Genomic DNA, 22,851 nt, shown 5'->3' with positions numbered 1-22,851 from the left:
CCCCACACACACACTACCAGATTCACTACACACACTTTTCACTGAAAATAGAATGTCATCCCGTTAGGCCGCGGTCATGATTTAATGGAGAAATGTCATGCATTGCTTACTCTAACCATAGGAATCTGGTATGTATATGCTTTATTTGTTTAATGACAACGAAGTTTATAAAATGCCATATTAAAAATATTTTATATCATAGTAAGCGGTTACATAGACATTGCAATTAAATATATTTATTAATGTTATGATGACCAAACAAAAACCACCTACGTTGTATCCCCAAAATCAGATAGGATACAAACAAACAAACAAACACATGCATGGGCATGACCCTACCATGATACATCATAGAAAACACACTGAGGACCAGATTCAGAGATGTATGCTTTTGCAGCGCAACTGCGACTTTTTGCAGAGTCGCAGCATCAGTAATATGCAAATGCTAGTGTCAGCCTTCCCCCATACTTGCCTACCCTCCCGATTTGGTCGGGAGCCTCCCGAAAATCGGGTGCCGCTCCCGACCTCCCAGGAAGGCAGGCAATTCTCCCAGCTGCCGCTCACCTCTCCTATCCCCCCCCGCTATAACCCCTGTAACCCCCGCAGTGGGGGGGGGGCGGTGACGCGATTCGCGTCATTTTGGCCCCGCCCCCTGCTGCACAATGCCTATTTTATCGGCATTGTGTAGCGGGGGCGGGGCCAAACTGACGTGATCGCGTGACTCCGCCCCCACCACGCCCACAAGTGACGTCACCCGACCGGCCACTCCCCCTTGTCTCGGCCACGCGCACCCCGTCCTGCCGATCTGGCTGTTCCCTCCCGGAAGGAGCAGCCAGAATGTCGGCAGGTATGCCTTCCCCTAGTGTGCCCTGGACAGTGCAAGCCCTGAGAGTCCCACATTCAATGCCCATGGACGGTGCAACTCTTACAATGGTACTGACCATTGCCCAATCAGTGCACCATCGGCCCCTGTACCAGCTTACCAGTGTCTGCTTCTGAACCCCGGCTAAAAATGGCCTCTGTGGCTCTACGTCTGAGAACTCAGCCGCGTTTACTGGCACGCCTGTGACACCTCCATAACATGCCCCTAAGAAGACTTTTTTTTTTAACATACTTCAGGCCACCTCTTAGAACACTTCCAGAAAAGTCAATGGTTTTGCCTATCTGTTCCTAATTCCAGTGATGCTGTACTCAACAGCGTACACTCAGTAGAACGCATGCACCATAGGGGTTTTCCATATTTATCGTGCAGTAGCAAATAATTGCTCAACTCTGCCAACATGGGCATTCCATTAAGTTAGCGTCCACCTCTGAATCATGTTGAGGCTGAATTGAGAACAATGTAACCCTTTGGTAGGAATGACCATCGATGGTGCCATCAATGCATTACATTGATGGCAGGAAAACCATCAATGGTTTAAATCATCAAAGGGCATTACTACTGTGAATGCGGTGGGCCAATCATAGAAAGGTGTGGCTAAAATCCATGAGACAGGGGAAGAAACTTTGCAGCGTTACCATTGGACTTTTGCTATCTATGACTGAGAAACATCAGACATTGCCATCAATGTCAAAACCATCCACCTTCGGTACCATCGTTGGCCATCCCTACACTTTGGCAGCACATTATAGGCAGTGTAAATGTCAAGTTCTTGCAACAGGAGTGCTAATTTAATAAATGTTGGGTATATCAGCACTAGTCTATAAGGAACTCTGGGCCTGATTCAGACCCGCTCGCAAGCGGGTTGATGGTGGCCCAGTGCGCATGACGGAGCCGGCTCCGTCGTGCGCATGCGCGAGACCCGGATAGCGACGGGCAAACCGTCGCTCCGGGTCTCGTACCAAAGGGGGCGTGCTGTCGATGTTGAGTGACAGCATGCCCCCTTTGGTGGGCGGGCCGGGGGAGTGGCTGCCCAAACGGATGCATTCCCATGGGAACGCCTACCGTTTTGGGGCGGCCCCACTGACATCACAAGCGATTTCAGTGGGAGAGCTTTCAGCTCTGTTTGAGCCGAAAGCTCTCTGGGGCTTGCGGCCACGAGACCCTACCACAAGGGTCTTGTCGCAAGCCCGATGGTCTTGACCATCGCGACCATCTTCCTGGCCGCCTGCTATAGCTGTGGGTGGCCACCCACAGCTATGCGAGCGGCCAGGAGGCCGCTCTAAAAAACCAGAAGGCTGGCCCTGATTCAGAACGAGCGCTCTGTCAGAGCGTCCGGCTCTGAATCAGGGCCTCTGTGTTTGCACTGACTGCATGCATACAAAACAGATCATGCACATTTATGTATAGTTTTTATATCTATAGATATCTATGTGAGAATACAGACACTTGCTGGCCTATACTATAGACCAGGGGTCGGAAACCTTTGGCATGTGTGTAACCCTGTGGCACGTGAGGCTGTTTCGGATGGCACACAGCGGGACCTCTTTGGCTGGCACCTGTTTGGACCTCCCCCGGGGCCAGACATTTATGTTGCCAGATGGCACAGTAGAAGGAATGAAGCTCTGAGATCAATCCTTCCCTTAATTTCTGCACTCAATCTAAGTGTTCCTGCCCCTATCTCCTCCAATTGGCCGGACATCACCATGGAGCTGACAGGACTCCTGAGATCAAAAGATCCAGATTGAAGAGTCTGCCAGTGCCTTTCCAACGCAGAGTGTCAAGGAAGGGTGAGTGTGGGAGGTAGGGCTCATAAGGATTACTGTGCAGGCAGAGGGGGGACGGATGGACAGGGAGTTACACTAATTTAATGGTGAGTGGGGGTGTTAATATTTTATTTGTTAGGACATTTTATTTTGTTGGTGGTGGTAATTTATTTGATGGTGGGGATAATTGAACTTAATAGTGAGAAGTAATGGTTTGTGCCTGTTAATTTAAGGTGACTTGGATGAGACTTTCTATGTATTTCTGAGTGCTTTGGGGCAATTAACTGATGTGGGGCTGAATTTGGGGTGAAGGATAGTATTTAAATACTGAGGTGTATTTATCAAAATACTGGTTGCCATAGGCAACTTCTCCACTGGTCCACTTATCTAAGTTTTTCACTGCTTGATAAATTAACCTGTTAATGTTCCCATTTATTAACGTAAGGGCAGTTTGGTTGGAAAGAGGTGTCAGGGTCACAATATTCCAGGACCCAGACAATCACCAACTAGACATAAAACAAGAGGGTACGCAGGTAGTGAAGTTCAGAGATGTCACTAGGGGCACCCAGTGCGCCTACTCACCCTTTCAACTTTTGCCAGCAAAGGTTGGGGGCGGGACGCCCACGTGTGATTGCATGGCTCGCCCTCCCCTAGGGTAAGGTATAGTTCCCCTTCAGTTTCTGTACCTGGAAGTGACTTGGAGTGAGGGCAGAAGTGCGATTCCATGCCCATAAAGTCCACCCAAAGAAGAAACTTGTCTGCTCGCCACAAGATTATAGTCCCCCTCTATGCCCACGTGGATGGTAGGGAATGACGTTGGACAGTAGCTGATGACATCAGGGTACAAAAACTGAAGGGGATCTATCCACTTCCACGGCCCTGCTCATATATATATTATATTATCTACTGTGCGACACAAAGATGACTGTCGCCTTAATATTAGCGTAAAGTAAACTTTCCACTTTATGTCCATTGGTGTTCCCAGGAGTCATGAAGTGTTGTTCCATTCCACTCTGTGTTAAGTATGCATTTACATGAAGGGTAAAAAGCCCCTAATACATTTTTATGGGGGCTCTGAATTAGACCTACTATATTATAAATTATAAATAATAGCTCCATGCAAAATGGGTCTATTAGTAATTGTTTGCAGCAGTAGCTTTTCACTTTTGTTTTATTTTCATGGTGTGCAGCAGCCTGTTTGCAGAGAATTCGACATGTTAAAGCCGGGTACACACCAGATGATCTGTTGTCTGATCCGGCGGGTTTTCGCCGTCATCGCGTGTTGCGAAAAGTTTTCACCGGGTCCGTTTCCGCCTTAGGCCCGTATCCAATTTGAGACGAAAGTCCGAGCTCGGACTTTTCGCCATTATCAGAGGTTTTTCCAGGTATAAAGTATCAAGCGCGTGCCCGCTTATCCCCGCATTCAATTTGGATCCGGCGAAAACGGGACCCGGCGGAAAGGTAAGTATGGAAAAGTCCTGCAAATTTTCGGGAAATCATCCTGGCATCCCACTAAAAATGGTCTGACATGGGGGATCACTATGGGTGCCCCCGATTTGGCCTGCGGAAGGTAAGTCGGGTTTTTAAATTGCTGCGGCAGGTGCATAAATGTGCCGGTGAAGAAGCATAAATAGCATTTATCTTTTTTTTTTTTAAATAACTATGCCCATCAAATTAGGGGTACATGAAAATGGGTGCAAGCATATTTTTAAGTCCCTAAAATAATTTTTTACAATTCTTCAAAAATGCACCTGCCGCTACCACCCGCATTCTAGAAAACACCTGCCGCATGCTTGGGAACCCCCCCTGAATAAATTTCGCTAGTTTTAAACATTGTTCCCCAATATTTTTTTTTTTGCCCCCTAAATTAAAGTACATTTTTTGGGGTGTCCTGAGGACTTTTTTTCAATTTTTTTGACACAGATTACTTTTAGGGAACACTCCCAGGGCTGCAGGCTACTTGTTTTAAGCCTGCACCCCTAAACCCCAATTCTGCACTTTTTTTCACCATGTATTACATGGCGAAAACTTATCCCCGTTTTTTAACAAAGACTTTTCGCACCTGCGAAAAGTTTTTGTAATTGAATATGGGGTTAAGTGAAACAGGCGAAAATGACGTCATCGGCGATAAATTACCCGTTTTCGCAGGCTAATATAATATGGCCCTAAATCTAAATCTGGGTACACACTAAACCGATGTGTACCCAACGCGATATCGTGAGCAGCGGGACCCGGTGGTGGTGCTGGCATCACCAAGTGCATACACACTTGCCGTTGCCGGGAGCGACGGCAGGGGCCATGCTGCCTTGGCCCCCGCTGACGATATCGCCCGTCAGACCCGCATGCTGGTCCGACGGGCGATGTGGCAGACGGAGTGCACATCATCAGCGACATATTCCACTTTTGGATTTTTTCCCTGGTTGGATAGCATTCCCTTCTCAGTTTGTGGTCAGTATTTTTGTCAGCTCTCCTGTAATTATCACATCATTTTAGGTAAAAAAAAAAATTGACCAGGAAAAAAACAGGTAGAGAGCAGGAAATAATGACAGGCTGGGAGTGGGAGAAACACTGCATTCCTTATGCCTATAATGAGACCAACGTACAAGATTCAACTGCTCCCTCCCTAGCCACTTCCAAGATGGCTACCACTGTCACCTTCCATGGGCTGAGCTACGGGTCACATGATCAGCACAGCCTCTTCTCCTTGGCCACAGCTTGCAAACTGTTTTATATGGGAGGTGTTAGTGACCGGCCTGAAACAGATGGAGCCTGCGAGTCGGAGTGACCCTGGGACCGGGGACCGCACCTCCGCTGGTGACAGCGCTCAGGTAATAAGCGCCCCATGTAAGGCTGTAGGGTCACCGTGTACATCGCTCCGGGGTGTCGTGTTGAACACAAGAGTGGCAAAAGTTTATTGTGCTAGTTTGTTATTAGTTGAGTGTCAGAATAATTCTACGCGAGCACTATAGGATGTCTAGAATCGTATGTATTTGTGCCTAGTTAATATACATTTAATATAGTCCCTTTTATTTGTTTATTTTTTATTTTGCCAATAACTATGTGTTTTTATGTGACTGAGATGCTACCTCCTATGGTTTTCTAGATCAGGGATAGGCAAACTATGGCACTCCAGCTGCTGTGGAACTACACATCCCAGCATGCCCTGCCACTGTTTTAGCATTCTTTAAAAGCAAAACCGTGTCTGGGCATGCTGGGATGTGTAGTTCCACAACAGCTGGAGTGCCACAGGTTGCCGACCCTTTCTAGATGATTGCTTTTGTTCATTTGTCAATTGTTTAAATAGTTTTGTTTTTTTTCTTTACCCATTTATGTTCCCTTATTTACACTTACCCAACTACTATAATAATCTACTTGGTTTCCTTGACCATGCAGACAAAAAAATGTCATTTAGAACTTTATAATATGGCTTTTTTGTTTGTTGTTGTTACCTGTCCTGCCATCTTTAAAGGTCAGAAAACCCAGTGTACAAGTAGTTTCATATAAATCGGACAAATAATAATAATTAGATAGCTCGGTCCAGAGAAGGAGTTTCCCTAATATGTATTTGCCTATTGAAAGAATCAGTTTGGAATCTTTGTGCCTGACTGATAGTGACAGAAGACAATAGCTTACTGTTAAGTAGATAACAAGTTTATAGTGAAAAATCTTATACTGCTTTCATCTGTCTTTGAATGTTATTATATCAAAGCAAGCAGTTTGGGGTGACCTTTACACTAGTATCAACAGAAAAAAATCCCATTCAATAATTCTTGGAATTTTTTATTTACAGGTATTACTGGAAGACATTCATACATATTTAGTGGTATGACTGGGATACATTCATACAAGCTGTCTGCCAGTCATACTTGTAAAATTTCAAAACGTCATTATCTTTATCTAGGAATGCCTCCAATATATGATCGCTACTTTACTTTATTTTGATGTCTTTTTTATTAGTGAACAGGTGTTTCTGTGATGTACCAGTGCAGATGTGCTGTTTATCAGCCCTCAGTGGGTTTTTTTTTTGTCGTGTGTGAAATATTTGGAGAGTATCTTACATTGGAGGCATTGTGCTATCCCTCATTGGGTGGTGATGTCTTGTTGGTGTTACAGGTGGAGAGTCCAATAACAGTGGTTTTGCGCATACAGACCATTTTGTATCAGTTGTCCTTGTAGGTTGGCACACAGGCTCTTTGTATAACTCTGTCTGTTTGGATCAGCTTGTATTGTTGTGTCCCTGTTAAGCTGCATACACATGGTACGATCTGTACCACCGACTTGAAAGATATCTTTCATTGAAGTCATCCTGTAACATCTCTGAACAGGCAAAGTTGACAATATCATGCAAGTTGGCCTGCATGTACGGACGATCATGGATATTGTTATCATTCATGCGGGAAACGCACATCGTTGGTCGTTCACTGCATAAAAATGAACGATATATTGTTAAACGATATCGTACCGTGTGTACGCACCTTAACTGAAGTAAGGACATGTATGAGTAATTGCAGTAATACTCTGTTCCCATACAACAGAGATGGACAATGGAGTCGAATGGGTCCAGTGCAGAGAAGAAAGGACCTTATCTGATGGACAAGGGGCCAACAATCCAGGCCAAGTTACGTAAGTATTCACAGGGAGGAGGGTGGGATGAGTATGTGTTTTAATTTTGTCATGTTTAAGTAATAATGCAGTAATGCCTCATTGTGTGTCAGCCAGGTCAGCTAGTTATTGGATAAAAGGAAGAGGTAAAATAATAAGTTTTGGTGCTATAGATTGCAGGAATAGACATACCGTCTGTTCCATGTTAAAGACCCTTCTCTACTAATAGTCCCATCTACCTGTAAACCAGGGATTCTCCAGCCAGGACCCAAATAATATCTGTACCAACAATTCTTTGTTTTTTCATTATATCAAAGAAACACTGTATTGCTTTAATTACTGTAATGTTTTCTAGATTTGTTTTTTTTAATGTTAAGGTATCACATCAAAATCATGCATTTCTGTAAAATATTATAACAAGAGTAACTGGTTTATTTGTTGGTAATAAAGGAGTGAAATTTTGTATGGACTGCATTACATGGCAGAACAGGTAGTTTAGCAGCGTTCCATCAGTACTATCTTCAAGTTCTGCATTTGGTTTGTTGCACTCTGATAACTCATGTTACAGAATTTCTAATATAGTACTAGAGTAGGAACAACATCAGTTTCATCCTGGTGTGGTCAGGGTGGGCCCAGGATCACTTACAGAGTAGGAAATCCGGCCCTGAAATGTACAAAATGGTGCTGTCAAATGGGGATTAGGCTGACCTGTTGCAGAACAATTTTTAATATTTGCTCTTTTGGTTGGTAGTTACTAAATAAGAATCTGTGCTATTTTTTTTTTTTTTCCTGTCCCATAGATTATTATCCACTGTTGTGAACCATTAATTGCTGCAGAAATGTATTTCACATCTTAACCAGGACTTTGGCAAAGTGTTAGATTCTCTATGGCCGGATGCAGCACATTGCGGGCCTGATTCAATTCAGCGAGTGGTCCTATAGGAGTCTTTTGCAACTAATTGAATCTGCCCCTATGAGTTTGTATATTTGCACAAAATATTCTCGCTTGGAGTTTAATTATACACTAGGTTCACATTAATGACCAGTTATTTAAAAAGTTCTCTGGAAGCATCGTTGTATGATAATTTCATTTCCACTTGTTTTAAGTCCAAATCACCATTACTGTTACACTGCAAGAGTTGATGCACAGAATCCTTATCTAGCGCTGTTCAGCTAGGGGCCACATGTTGCCCACTTGACCAGAGTTTGCGGCCCTGCACACAGGTGTTTATTTACTGTCTCCTCTTTTGTTATTGACTGCTGAACCGAGGAGAATCTCACTAAGATCAGTGATCCCTATGGATGGATATTAATGCAGAAGCACATGGGTGTCTTATCAAGGTTTATGACCCAGCAGAGGAAAGCTCTGTATATTTCATCGCCTACATGGGAAGCTGCTGTGTGCTTTACATAAAGGTTATTCTCCACATAGTTCTGTACTGAATGGGTATATGAAGTATACCCCGACGCCGGCAGCCCGAAGGGAAAAGATCCCGACAGGGCAGGTGAGTACCCTATCCCTCCCCCTCCCCCACCTTAACCTTCCCTTAGTGGTGCCTAACCCTAACCTCCCCCCGGGGGTGCCTTACAGCATACTAACCCTCCCGGGGGGTGCCTAACCCTAGCGATAACCTCGTCCCCCAAAACCTAACCCTGCTAACCTCCCTAATCCTAAAACACGGCTAACGCTAAGGACGCCCAGATTTACTTAGTGTGGCCTGGCGACCCTCGACGTTCCGGTGTTGGGATTAAGATAGGCATCGGTATTTCGACGCCTATCTTAAGTCCTTTGCTGGGATTCGGATGTCGGTATTGAGACATAACTACATCCCATTCTGTACCACTGCAAAATACATGTATTGTATTTTGCTCTACATGTAATTTTGTTTTGAAGATTTTGGATCTGGTATTTGGAAGGTGTACATTCAGATACTGTTGGAACAGTCTATAGGAAAATCTATACATCATTAATTAGAAGAACTTCCTCATTAAGAACATATACCAAATACACCAAGTATCCATCTCCTGTCTGCACTTCAGTTACAGGTGATGGCCTAAGACTAAATACAAACCATGTGACTGCACAGCACCAAGTGAAATATCAGTACATTGTACTTGCTGCAAACTGGGCATAATTCTCTTTTGGCCGTCTGTTAGTGCAGCCACAAGATCGCAGTGCGTGAGGTGGAGGGTACTACACTAGGTAGCTGGTGCTGTTTGCAGGTTAAACATTTAGGGGTCTATTTACTAAGCAGTGTTAGGAGAGAGTGAAAAGTGATAAGGTGCCAGCCAATCAGCTCCCAACTGTCATCTCACAGGCTGTGTTTGGAAAATGACAGTTGGGAGCTGATTGGCTGGCACCTTATCAATTTCTTATCACTTTTCACTCTGTCTCCTAACACTGCTTAGAAAATAGACTCCTTAGCTATTATTTTTCTTCCTCCTATTGGTGAGGAACACTTAAAAAAAAAATGCCCTAGCTTTTGCGTTCGTTTTTCTTTTTCAATTCTGAACATAGGCTGTCTTTTTTTTTAATGGATTGTATATTTCTAAGTGACATGCAAATACATGTGTAACAGCAGTTAAATGTCAGTAACTATGTACTCACAATCCTGGGGTCTAGGCGGTGGGTGGTCAGAAAGCCACGCCTTTGTTGACTGCGCCTTGTGCATGGCTCAAACAATTCCTGAAAGGACTTTATAGACACAAGTAAGGCCAGAGTTAGTGAAAGCGTGCATAATGCCACTATTTGACATTCCTCTATCAGACTGTATAGCAGTGAACTAAATAATGCAGTATATTGCAGTAACTGGGGTGTTTATACCTAAATAGTTATGGTAACTTCACTGCAGCAGGTTGCCATGATAGATAGGGTGGAGCTTCTCTGACTAAGCAGGCAGACAGACAGACAGACTGGGTGGGTGGATTTGCTTTGCAGAACTTGGTTGATTATTGCACATGGACAAGGCCAGTGATGATTCAGCTTATTGACCTGTGTCAGATCCCATTAGGACAATGCTCTAAAAATGTGGGTGGAACTTCAGCTCTGCTAATAAATGTAGCATTACTCATAGCTTAAGAAAACTCTTTTTGGTTTTTTAGTGGCCAATTAGATATTAAGGTATGTGCTTTAAAAAATATATAAAAAAAAAATCCCTTTTCGGGACCCTAACTACAACACCCATTCAATTTGAAAACCTGTTATTTTGTGTTTTGTTTTTCCTCTGGCTGTGATTTTATGGGACAGGTTATAGAAACAGGCTTTTCTGGCATTTCACATTACAGCCTTTGGGTTTGTAGCTCATATGTAAATGTAAGAGTCTAGGATTAAGACAAAACAGAGTAGACTTTAAGGTATGAGAGATCATTATTGGCTGGACTCTTGTAGGCATGAAGTAATAGCAAACGTCTTTTCTTTTCAGAAAGGCAGCGGGACTTGGCACGGGCAGCACTTAGAAAGAAAGGCATGCTGGGAGCAACAGGGAAAGGCAAATCTGCATCTAAAAGGTATGGATAAATAACAATGCATTATCATAAAGCGGTTTTATAATGATTTTCTGAGTCCAATCTGCTTGCCTTATTTCACCGTGCAGGTCAGTGAAGTTTAACAAAGGATATGCGGCCCTCAGTCAGGCATCTGATGAAACGTTGGTTTCCCTGGATTCAGACAGGTGAGAGATTATCTTATTTATGACTGTGCTCATTTGTAGACCTCAAAATGCAGACAGCAAGCCGGTTAATATCAAAGTTTAACTTAACAGACTGATAAATATTTCAGGGACGGCTCTGTACATTTTTAAGAATTGTAATAATCAAGTACAAGCAAACCACTTTCAGCTTAAATACCACAGCCATCACATAGATACTACATCCATGGGGTATAAAGCTGGGTACACACTAGGTCGACAGGACTGTATACACACTTACCAATTCATCTGCCTGATGTGCCAGGCTTGACAGTTGAAATGGGCGGGCATTTAAATCGCCCGCCCAGTTGAGCTGTCAATCACCGCTGAGTCCCGCAGCATGTGTACAGGTGATCGGCGGGTCAACCGTACACGCCAGCAGATGACCTATATATCTATCAGAGTGTACCCAGCTTTACTTTTTGTTTAGATACTGTTTAGACTGTTTGTTAATTGTTATCTGGATCTTAAGACTGTAAACTCTTATCTAACTGAAAGAGGAATCAAATGAAAGTCCCTGCAAACATTGCTACATTGTCTGCTGGCATTGTTGGTTTTGAAATAACCCGATGCAAAAAGCTATTTGTGCAGTAGTTTCCTACTTGCTGGCCATTGCCAGATGATGTGATGGTGAAGACTTGACCTATACACAGAGGGCCTGATTCACACCCGCTCGCAAGTGCATAGCACTTGCAAGCGGGTTGATGGTGGCCCAGTGCGCACGCGCGAGCGCAAAAGCACTCGCTCTGTGGCTCACTACAAAAGGGGCGGCTGTCGATGCTGTTCGACAACTCGACCCATTTTGTAGGCGTGGCGGGGGGGTTGCTTCACAAACGGAGGCGTTCCCAAGCGAACGCCTGCTGTTTGTGGGCGGCCCCACTGACCTCACCAGTGAGGTCAGTGGGAGAGCTTCCGGCTCTATTAGAGCCGGAAGCTCTCTGGGGCTTGCAGCCACAAGACCCTACCACAAGGGTCTCGTTGCAAGCCTTATGGTCGCGATGGTCTTGACCATCACGACCATCATCCTGGCCGCTCGCAATACCTGTGGGTGGTCACACACAGCTATGCGAGCGGCAAGGAGGCCGCTCCAAAAAAATAAATAAAAAATACGCCCTGATTCAGAGCGAGCGCTCTTTCAGAGCGTCCGGCTCTGAGTCAGGCCCAGAATCCTTTGTCCTACTGCAGAGTCTCCAGATCTAGGTAGTGTTGGTGCCAGGGACTCTGTCTAAGTTAGATTAGAGGGATATTACTACGCAATTTATGGAGGCGATCTCCAATCACAGACTGTAGTTGGCTGAATGACAATCTGGTGGATCAGACCGGTATGAAAGCCAAACCAAATGATCTAGGCCGTTTTAAGGCTGTGAATGATCATGGTTCAGGCCCATACACTGAATGATTGTTCAAACCAGTCGTTTGGCCGGCTGGTTTGCACAATTACCGTGCAGTGTATGGCCAGCTTTAGTATAATAGGGCATTCATATCATCTCCGTTGAGATTTCCAGTCTAGTGTTCTTTGCTGCTACAATACTATCCTGTGATTAAGGATAAGATTTAGGAGATGTGAAGTAACTGGTAACAGGACATGTTAGGAGTGATTTTTAAAAGCCAGACAACTTTTGTTTTTGTTTCTTGTTCTTATGTGTACATAAATGTTTGTGGATTTTTATTTATATTTGTTTGCTTATAACATTTGATGACCACGCTCCATGATATATTGTGATTTCTCAGGTATTGCAGCAATACTGAAATGTTCTCTGACACAATTTGTTTGAGAATAATTATGTACTTTGATCTAAGTATATACCAATCATATAGTTTGGTGCTTTTTTTTTATATGGTCAATCCTGTCATTACAAACTGAACACATGTATGTTTTTTTTCCTCTACCTACGCCCTATTTTCTTTGGCTGTTGCTTCCTGTTTTTTCCTCATCGCTTCCTGTTAGTGATGCTGAGCTGGAATCTAGATGTTCCTCCGGGTATTCTTCAGCAGAGGTAAGCTTTAACTCTGAACACACAAATTGTCACAATGCGGGGTAACATTACCTGACTAGGGGCCTTATTCATAGAGTGCACTGAACGCAGATTCCCGATCGGGAATCTGTGCAGGCGCATGACCCGTTCAACGTGATTGACAGTTTGCTCCGCAGATTATCCGATGCTGCGTTGGACAACGCAGCTTGGATAAGTAATGCAGCAGGAGGCGTGATCCCTCCTGATGCGTTACCATATCTGCACAGACTGAATTGCGAAGCTGCTTGCGAGCAGCTTTGCTCTTCCGTCCGTAGCTGAATAAGGCCCTAGGTTCTCAATAAGATCTGAATAATCACTTAACCAAAGCTGCTTTCTATAAAGCAAACTACCATTGTAGTACAATTTTTTTTTTTTTTTTTTTCTTTTTAATTGGAATGGCGAATTATACCATCGAAGTAGAGCGGAAATTGAGTATGTTACATATAATTAATATAGGTGAAAATGGGTTATAATAATCTAAGTACAACACATATCAGTATGCCACATCCACTATTTACTTTATTATATAATCTGCTTTGCTGGCTGTTCTGATAGCTTGTTTTTGTCCTTTGTAAATTCAATTCGTCTTTATCAGGACATGATGTTAGACATGGATTAGTATTTTCTAATTCACTTGGCTTTGAATAAGAAAAGCTTCTTTTGTATTGTAACTCTCCGCACAAATTTGATTGTATGTGCAGACATAAATTTTAAAAATATACTATATGCCTATTTATATAAAAGGCGTAAAATTGACATGTACATCTGAGATTGGAGTAGATGTTCCTGTAACCTTTCTTCTCTAATTTACTACTTTTTATAAACATCTACAATTCTTTATCAATTTAATCTTTGTAATTATGGGATTTCAAACTCACATAGGGGGAATTCAATTATCTTCGCTGAGATGTAGCTCCCGGTTTGAGTGCCCGGATCTATTCAATTGCCTGTAAGGTAACTAGCGGATTACTGCTTGCACCCTCCTGCAGAAATCTGCTCTAACTAGTTCCTCAGAGCTAGTCGCAGTGTATCGCGCCAGGCACTTAAGTCGGGAGATGCATTTACCACAGCTAAACTCCGGACATTACATCCCGGAGTTGCACCTTGCCACGACTAGTCAGGATCCCGACGGTCACAATACCGACAGCAGCATCCCGATGGTCACAATCCTGATAGATTCTGACCGTGAGTGTTAGGTTTAGACGCTAGAGGGAGGGTTAGGGATAGGCTTCGGTAGGGGACAGTTGGGCTGCGGGAGGGGTGGGTTAGCCTTAGGTTGCGGGTGGTCAGGGTTAGGGTTAGGATTGGGGTTAGAATACCTACTATAATCCGTTTATAGAAGTCCGAAAAAAAGCATTTGTTCTGTTCAGCTGGACACTGATTCAGAAACTATTGGAGATGCATTTCTGCAAAACAGGTTTATCAAGTACTGTGAGCTCATCAATATACACATATACACTATCTATAATATATCTATTAATCTCAGAGCCATGTTCTCAAAAATAAACTATTTATGAATTATTTTACAAGCTGTGTGAAATTTACTCCCTACAATCTTCTGTTTATGATAGGACTTTGCTTGAGTTCTTAAATGGAATCTAGATTTTCTAGAGCTGGGGAGATGAATGCTTAGCACCCACCAGGTACACCCCTAGCAGATATATCTGCAGATCGAGTAGATGATCTGTAGATGATGGACATTCATATACACTGAACGACCATCATCTTCCAGGCAGCCACGGGTGCCGCTGGCCTGAACGACCATCATCTTCCAGGCAGCCACGGGTGCAGCACAGCCGACACGATATGTCTTTTAACGACTTAGTTCACAGACATATCGCTGGTACACAATGGCTGACGGGCACCAGATATATTGGCCGATCAATAGATCGGCCAATATATCTGTCAGTGTGTACCCAGCTTTAGATGGGTATTTATCAAAGCTGGGAGAGTGATAAAATTGTAAAAAATTTCCAACCAGTCAGCTCCTAACTATCATTTTATAAACACAGTCTGCAAAATGTAAATTGGAAGCTGATGATGGTTAGTACTTTATATCGCACAATTTTATCTCTTTTCCAGCTTTGATGAATACCCCCCTTATCTACCAAAACCATTACATATGGTCCATCTCAACTCCATGGTATAAGAATTCCTCAATATATAATATCCAGATATTTCTGTGTATTGTTGCACTTATGTAAACTGATTTCAGGACATCAGAAAATAATTCTGCTAGCATCGTGTTTCATGTAACTTCTGTTCTTGTCAATGGTTGGACATCTTCTCTGTTTTCTTATAAAATCCACCTACCTCCCAAATATTGCTGTATGGCTTCTGAACTGTACATTAAATTTCCAACCCCTGCTTGGGAGAACAGTTTGGACCGCTGATCAAATATGAATTCTAAATGCATTGTCAGGGCATGCTGTCGCGTTTCCTTCTAATGCTTGATGAGCTGGAAATGAGGCCTGTGCTTTTAGGTCTATCAAGCCATGGGAATCTGTATGTAATACCGGCTATCTGGATGCCTCCTGTCACAATACCGACAGCGGCATCCCAATGGTTGGTATCCCGACGGGTCCGGTAAGTATACTTACCCTCCCTTCTTGTAGCCTAACCCTCCCCGTCAGTTCCTGAACCTAAGTCCCCCCCCCCCCCCCCCTTCATACCTAACCCTCCCCCTCAGTGCCTAAACCTAACTCACCCCCCGCCACCAGTGGTGCCAGACCCTAACCCTCCCGCCTAGGGGTGCCTAACCCCCACCTCCCCCTCCAAAAAACTAAAGCTATCCCCGCTAGCTTCCATAAAACCTACCCCCCCCCCCCCCCCTGCCGCGGCTAACAGGAAGGGCGCTCCGAACTTACATCGTTCGGGCACGCGTCCTCCTGGATTGCGGTGTCGGGATTAAGATAGGCGTCTGTATTTCGACGCCTATCTTAACTCTCTTGTCGTGATTTTGGCATTTGCACAGAGACCGGCGGCCGCCGATCTCTTCACTACATCCCAAGCCATGTACTGATCGATTCTGCACAGAGCCATAATACATTTTTGTTTATATCTATTCAAGTTACATTTTCATACTGTCATATGCCCTTCCGCGCAGCCTACAGCAGGCTCATGAAATTGCACAAAACACAGTCAATAGAAGCTAAGATTAGTGTCTGCTAACTAAATCTTAATGGAATTAGTATTACATTCAGGTAAAATAAAGATGGTATTCAATTAGTATAATCTGTAAATTAAGTGTTAAGTCATGCAGAAGATTAGTAAGTAATGGGAGAGTCTAGGCTGCTCTACATGCCGCAATCATTCATTGCAGGAAGATGGTAATTGTTCTGGTATATGGATTACTAATATATTTGGTTAGAAGTGCAGTATAGTTCTGAGTTATTGCACAAACTACAAGGGGTCGCCACAGAATACCATATTTTTCATGTAAAAGAAAATGCTTTACAGTAAACTTTAATGAAGTTATATAAGCTTTATTATGCTATCTTTATATTGCTAGAAAAACCTTTCTAAAAAATACTTTCTCGTTTTTATGCTAATCCTTATGTGAAATAGACGTTGCAAGCTGTATTGTTAATTAGATTGATTATTTTATTTGGTAATTTCTGTTCGAAAGTGTTGAAAAGCTAGGGCTATTTTCAGTGACTGCTGTAAGCATGAGAACATGACCCTTCAATCTGAGATAAACCTGAGGCTCAACAAGCTCTTCCATGTAAAACTGTGGCTTATGTCCCAGATGTAACAGATGCGGTATTCAGTATACTTACCAGGCTTTGGTACACACACTTCATGTGAATGTAATAATTAACTTTTAAAAGTAGATTTATAGATCCTATGGAGAGAGTGCATTTAAGATCATCTGAACTTTTGGTGAGGTATGTCAGGATGAGTTTATTTGTAGTTTTATCATTTGTCTTGTGGAACACCTTTACCGCCAGCAACCTGCCATTACCATCCACTCCTACTGGTGCAGCAACACGTGTCCTCGTACACCTAGCTTCAATACGCCATGCAGCACGAGATGTCTGGTGTCGAGTAAGCCGCTCTGAGCAGGGTAGCGTCTTTTTCAGTCTCAACCAGGTGCGACAAAACAGTTTCACGAGACTGCACTGATTTATTTGATATGCAATACTTTTATATCTGTGTGTGACAGAATCTGAATCTTGTGACACTATGGAATTTAGCGTGAAAGAAAGCTGTGTCTGCTGCATCGTAGAACTTCGTATACAGATTCAGTCAGTCATACACACACATATACAAGTGCTGCAGTCTCGTGAAGCAGTTTTGTTGCATCAGATTGCGACTTAGCGGCACATTCCAGCAAAAAAGACGCTCGGCATAAGCTGAGTCTTACTGGACCTGGCACGCTGATGAGGGATGTTTGGCACAAGTATGGCACATCCACATATGGTTGGGAAGGATAAAGAGGAATATAGTGATGTACACTCTGATACAGCAACATGTGCCTTTTTTATAGAACCCCCTCATCGCTGGCTGAGTATAAACATACCCGCAGCTGAGGACGATCGGTCCGGCGTTTCGGCACTGGGATTCCTGTGTCGGGATTGAGACCGGTGGCCATGCTCCCGCAGGTCTCATAACCACATCCCATCTGTCAGTGTGTACCCAGCTTAACACAGACATAACATCTCCCCTTTCTAGCAAAGATATTCGATAGATAACAGGGTTACATACAATGCTACTACTAACTCATTTTATCAGTGTTTTGCTAGGCTCGCATAGCCTGACTGCAATGTCTTCCAGTGATATATAAATGTCTGTCATTTAAAATGTCTTATTGTAACTGCCTAGCACAGGGGGATGTATATGCTAAACATGCTGTCCCACAATGCAGGCAGTATATTTGTGGGATTGTGTATGCTGTATCTTAGCCTGTTGTGTGACATTTTTTCGTTCCATTCCATGTACTATTATGTCACACTTTCACTGTCACTAAACTGTTCCCTAAAGTTGTTGTATTATTACACATGGGCAAGATTGACAGGAGAGCTGTGGTTGGTAATATAGGGATTATGTGTAAGAGTAGCAGAATCTTATCTAAAGGCCACCTGCATGGACTGCATAGGGCCGAGCAGTGACAGTGATTTCTCTATGGAAGCGCTTCCTGCTAGTCACATGATGGAGGGAGATGTTTTTTTTTTTTCCCCTTGGACTGCCAGTCTGGACTACGATAGCATAGAGCACTTCCCTTGGGAAACCACTCTCGTTATCACGGCAGCCCTTGCCGGCTTCTAGGGTCTGCAGCTAATGCAGTCCTTAGAAGCCGACAAACTTTTTAAGTTATGCACATGCATGGGATTGCAATCTTCCCATGTGCACAATTACAGTCCAGAGGCTACAATTGATGGCAACTGAAGTGAACAGTAAACGCTGCAAGCTGACTACCCAGTTTCTGATTGGTGGCATTTAAAGTCCGCTAACAATAATATTTCTCATATGTTTTACTATAAATAAATACAAAAGGTAAATTAAAAAAATGAGAATAAAATACAGGATAAGTGCTTCTTTTTCTGATTTCATGCAAATACATAATTGTTGAACGACTGCAAATGTGAGGTGTTTTGTGGTCAATATGAGTGGCTGAATAACATGGCGCACTCTTCACTTGTGTCATCTGATAAATTCGCTCAAACCTTTATTGGGTCATCAGCTGATTAGACTCTTCTGATAAAAATTTGACAGGACAATTTGTTTGTGTCCAAATTATCTGCGATAATGTGTGTGGCCACTTACATACAGGACTTCTAGTGTGCAGGGGAAAAAAAAAAGTATCAGTCATAAAAAACAATGTTTCAAATATGTTATACCTTCTAATAAACTCCAGACACTTATGCATATAGATTTCTGAATGTTGTTAATATCTGCATATCAAACAACTGCCATTTTTAAATAAAGTGGTCATTCAAGGAACAAAAAAGTACAACAAAAAAAAAATCTAGATCCTGATAACAATTTAATGTTTTGTTTTTTTTGTTTCCAAAGCAGGTTTCTCAAGACCTTAATAGGCAACTTCTCCAGGATGGGTATCACTTGGATGAGATTCCAGACGATGAGGATTTGGATTTGATTCCCCCCAAGCCTGTACGCTCTGTATCCTGTCCATGCTGCTTAGGAGAGTCTTGGTCCTGCTGCATCCAGTGATCAAGCCTGGAAAAGTGTTCACAAATCCCACTGTTGTCTCCTGGTTACCAACCCCATATTCTATAAGCTTATGAGGTCACTAACTGGACAGTACACAAAAAATGGCTTAGGTGGAGAGATGAGACGTACCAGATATGAGGGATGTGGCCATGCGGCTCACTTGTTTAAAATATAAAGCTCTCCAAAGATCCTGCTCAGGCTACATGTAGAGGAGAACATTGTACGTGGACACGTCTCCACCTTGAAGCTTATGTACCAGAGAATGCTAAGAAACTACGGTTCCCATTGTCTCATGAGAATCTACTGTCTAAAGACTTCACCTATCACTTCAGATGACACCAATGGCTTTGTGTAAAACATGAGATGGCATCTGAATGCAGAGTTGTAAGCAGCTATAGAGGGTATCTAGATACTTCCTTGCAACAAGGACATTTAATGGATTTCAGTCACATATGGGTCTTCTCGCTCCTTTTTCTCCATTGGTTTTATATATTTTATTTTCTAAGCTGAATCTACTTGACTGACTGCCCTGTGGTCCTGATTAACAGACTTTGCCTTCCTGCAGCAAGGAATGACTTGTTGTAATGTCCATCTGTTACCTTTAGGCTGTTACATGGTGGCAGTTTTACCTAGCAAACTGGAATCCTGTCATTACAGCAAAGTGTTACTGAAAGAACTATAGTATAGATGGCATGGGGATCCTGATACATAGCACACCAAGCATTGTATTGAAGCTAATAGGACACAAAGCTAGTAGGAAACTTTATCAGGCTTCATGCTCAATAGAACTGACTAGAATGTTTAGCCAGACCTGTTTGTCGTCCCTTCTTTGTTACACAATTAGGACATTTTAACATCATGTTATATTGGGTAAGTTTACAAGGTTTGATGGCTGGCATATAAATATTGTACAGCCTATAAAAGGACTTTTTATATTAATAGGAAATATAAGTCTCCAGTCCCAATGGGAAAGTGGTCACTTTGATGTTTACCAAGATTTCTTGACAAAAACCTGTCCTTGCACAGTTGTAAAACTAATCCAGTACTTCTGGTCAGCTAGGCAAATCGGGATAAACACAATTTCTGTTTAATTAGGACTCTTTCCAGTGGTTTGAATGAAGGGAAAATTGTGCTCACAACATTTTTCGCTGTTTACAGAAATATATAAAATGAAAACTAAATACCAAGGCTGTGTAAAAGAGCTCTCTATTACTAGAGCTACTATTGGCAGCTAGGAACAATCAGTAAGACTGTGTGAGTGTAGAAGTAGCTACTGTAACACCTGCATGAAAATCCCATGAAAGTGAAGATTGCCTATAAACCAGGTTTGTGGAAGATTGCTGCTTCCCTTGGTTGTACTGTGTATCTCCCAGAGGACTAATACAAGTGGGGAACATTTATGTGGGATAGTACGTTTTATTTTTCTCTTCTCAGTAACTTAATGACTACAGGGAACTGTGCCTCACCGTACAGTAAGCTTCTGTGTACTGATCAAGTAAAAAACTTGCTGCTAAATGGGACACATTTTACCATAAATATGTAATTGCATAGAGAGAGACTTCTAAATAATTTTATGAGCTAAACAACTGTTCTGTCATACAGCCCCTTGGGCTAGATAGATTACTAAGCCAAGGCTTTGACCCCCAAATTGTAAATGGCAGTGATATTAAATGATTGTATTTGATATCCGTGTCGTTTTATGTTTCAGATTGAAACCAGCTGAGGAGCAAGCTGACGCTTTGTAAATCTAGTTTGTCCTTCTCTAAAGCCTAAAAAACCCCAGTGTGAATGATGTGCACTACCAGTTTTTTATGCAATAAGTCACATTCTTTTTCTTTTGAAGAAAATGAGAAATATATAAATAATATAAAAGTATTATCTATATCTAACACGATTGAATACATTTTTATTACAACTGATCACCTGTTACTTATTTGTTATGTTGCTTTTGGTCTTTTCTTTCCTTTTTATATGTCACAGTTGGACTGTTTTGCCTTTAGTTGTCTGGCAAAGATATTTGTTACCATTTATAAAGTATCTAAACTTTTCAGAATTGCTTTATTTTATTAATCTTTCACTGATATAATTGCACTACTAATTTGTCTGACCTGCAGCTGGATTATAATTACTACTATGTTATTAAGAATCTAAACCAGAGCATTGTTCCAACGTAGTAAATGAATTGCTGTTACCATAAAGTATTGCTGTAAATCAGCAAAGCAGGGTGTCCCCAACAGATCATGTTTGATGTTTTAACCCTTTTGCATCAAACTTGGCATAATTAAACCTGATTGGCGGTGGTAGAGGACATAAGCTGAGAGATCCTGAGCTGGAGCACTGCTCACACCCCTTTACATTTGATGTTGAGTGAGGACATGAGTGTCCAGTTATCTTTTTCTAAACTCTTGCTCCCTGACATTTGTGTTTACACATATATCGGGCGGAGAGGTGTAGTAATTAGTGATTTGTTCATTATAACACAGCTATATGTGTTTCTAAAGTTATTTCTTGGGTTCCACTGAGGAGAGCAGGAAAACCTGCATTGTTAACCGTTGAAAAGCTAAGAATCTCTGAGTTACTGTAAATTACTCCACAGCAAAGGTAATCCTCAAAACATGACCTGCTGGGGTTCTTGGTGCATTGAATCTATGAGCTAGGCTAGAAGTAGGTAGATGGATATGTGGCTTACACATCAGGGTGGGTCAAGTAAAATGTGTGTATCTGCTATTATATATATTGTACTGGAGATCTAATGTAGAAAAAAAAATTGTATATTGTAAAGTGATAATAAACGGTATTTAGAAGTGGTGTTTTCAAACCCGGGTTTACACTTCTGTATTATCATGAATTATTTGGAATGGCAAACTACATCAATGGAACGTAAATATAATACAGAAACACTGTACAACTAAAGTATGATGTTACTAGAAGGTAAATAATTAAAATGAAAAAAAAAAATTCTAAATGATGTAATTAAGACATGACAACCTATTTCTACCTGTAATTGCTAAAAGAAGGGGATTGCTAAAATCCGAATACTACTAATTTGATTCATATTTGGAATGGAATACTGCAATATATAGAATATTTAATTGGCCTTGTAGATCTCTATCTAGCATTGTCAGACACAAGGACCTTTTACTAAAGCCGGGTACATACTGGTGCGACCGGCAATCAGTCCGATGTTCAGGGTGATTTGCCTTCACCCTGGGCATCATGATTGCCAGTGCACACTACCCGATTTAATGAACGACTAAACGATCACTCGTTCTGTCCTTTATTAATATGTATGGTGCCGCATACGATATCGTGTGATTGGACGCGCAGCACGACCAACCACACGATATCGCATGCGACTGTGGGAGCACGCGAATTCGGCATACACACTGCAATATATGCCCGATTTGGTCATATCAGGCCAATATTGCTCCGGTGTGTACACATCTTAACATTGCATTTAAGTTCAAATGTATTGTTGCAACATGTCAACTAATTAATTATTAATCTGTCTGGTGCAAGATACGCAATGAAACAAGGATATGATTGGGGTGGTTCAGGGCACGTTATACAGAGTAATGTTTATACATAAGCCCTTATATGTTCCGGTTTATAAATGACCCCTCTTAATTTATATTTATGTTCAGTGAGACCTGCACAGAGAACTGATTTTTTCTGCATGTTGCTAGTAACATGTAGTGGCATGTGCTACAAATGATTATCCATAAGAG

General features: G+C 42.3%; 1 protein-coding gene across 2 annotated transcripts; it reads left to right on the top strand.

The window, feature by feature from the left end:
* The first annotated feature begins 5,305 nt into the window (after window positions 1-5,305).
* FAM219B (family with sequence similarity 219 member B) lies at window positions 5,306-21,927 on the top strand. Of its 2 annotated transcripts, none has more exons than XM_088443788.1 (6): window positions 5,306-5,474; window positions 7,182-7,269; window positions 10,671-10,755; window positions 10,842-10,919; window positions 12,883-12,931; window positions 18,968-21,927. In XM_088443788.1, the coding sequence occupies exons 1-6, from the start codon at window positions 5,328-5,330 to the stop codon at window positions 19,121-19,123; spliced, it is 603 nt and encodes a 200-aa protein (XP_088299914.1). In that variant the 5' UTR covers window positions 5,306-5,327; the 3' UTR covers window positions 19,124-21,927. The 2 variants fall into 2 exon arrangements, with proteins under 2 accessions (XP_088299914.1, XP_088299913.1); XM_088443787.1 differs by having other exon boundaries at window positions 5,307-5,474; window positions 18,965-21,927.
* Window positions 21,928-22,851: the final 924 nt, after the last annotated feature.

The sequence above is a fragment of the Taudactylus pleione genome, unplaced genomic scaffold (assembly GCF_031769625.1).
Source record: "Taudactylus pleione unplaced genomic scaffold, aTauple2 ptg000019l, whole genome shotgun sequence".
In the NCBI taxonomy this organism is placed as follows: domain Eukaryota; kingdom Metazoa; phylum Chordata; class Amphibia; order Anura; family Myobatrachidae; genus Taudactylus; species Taudactylus pleione.
This window is presented reverse-complemented; position numbering and strand designations above follow the sequence as displayed.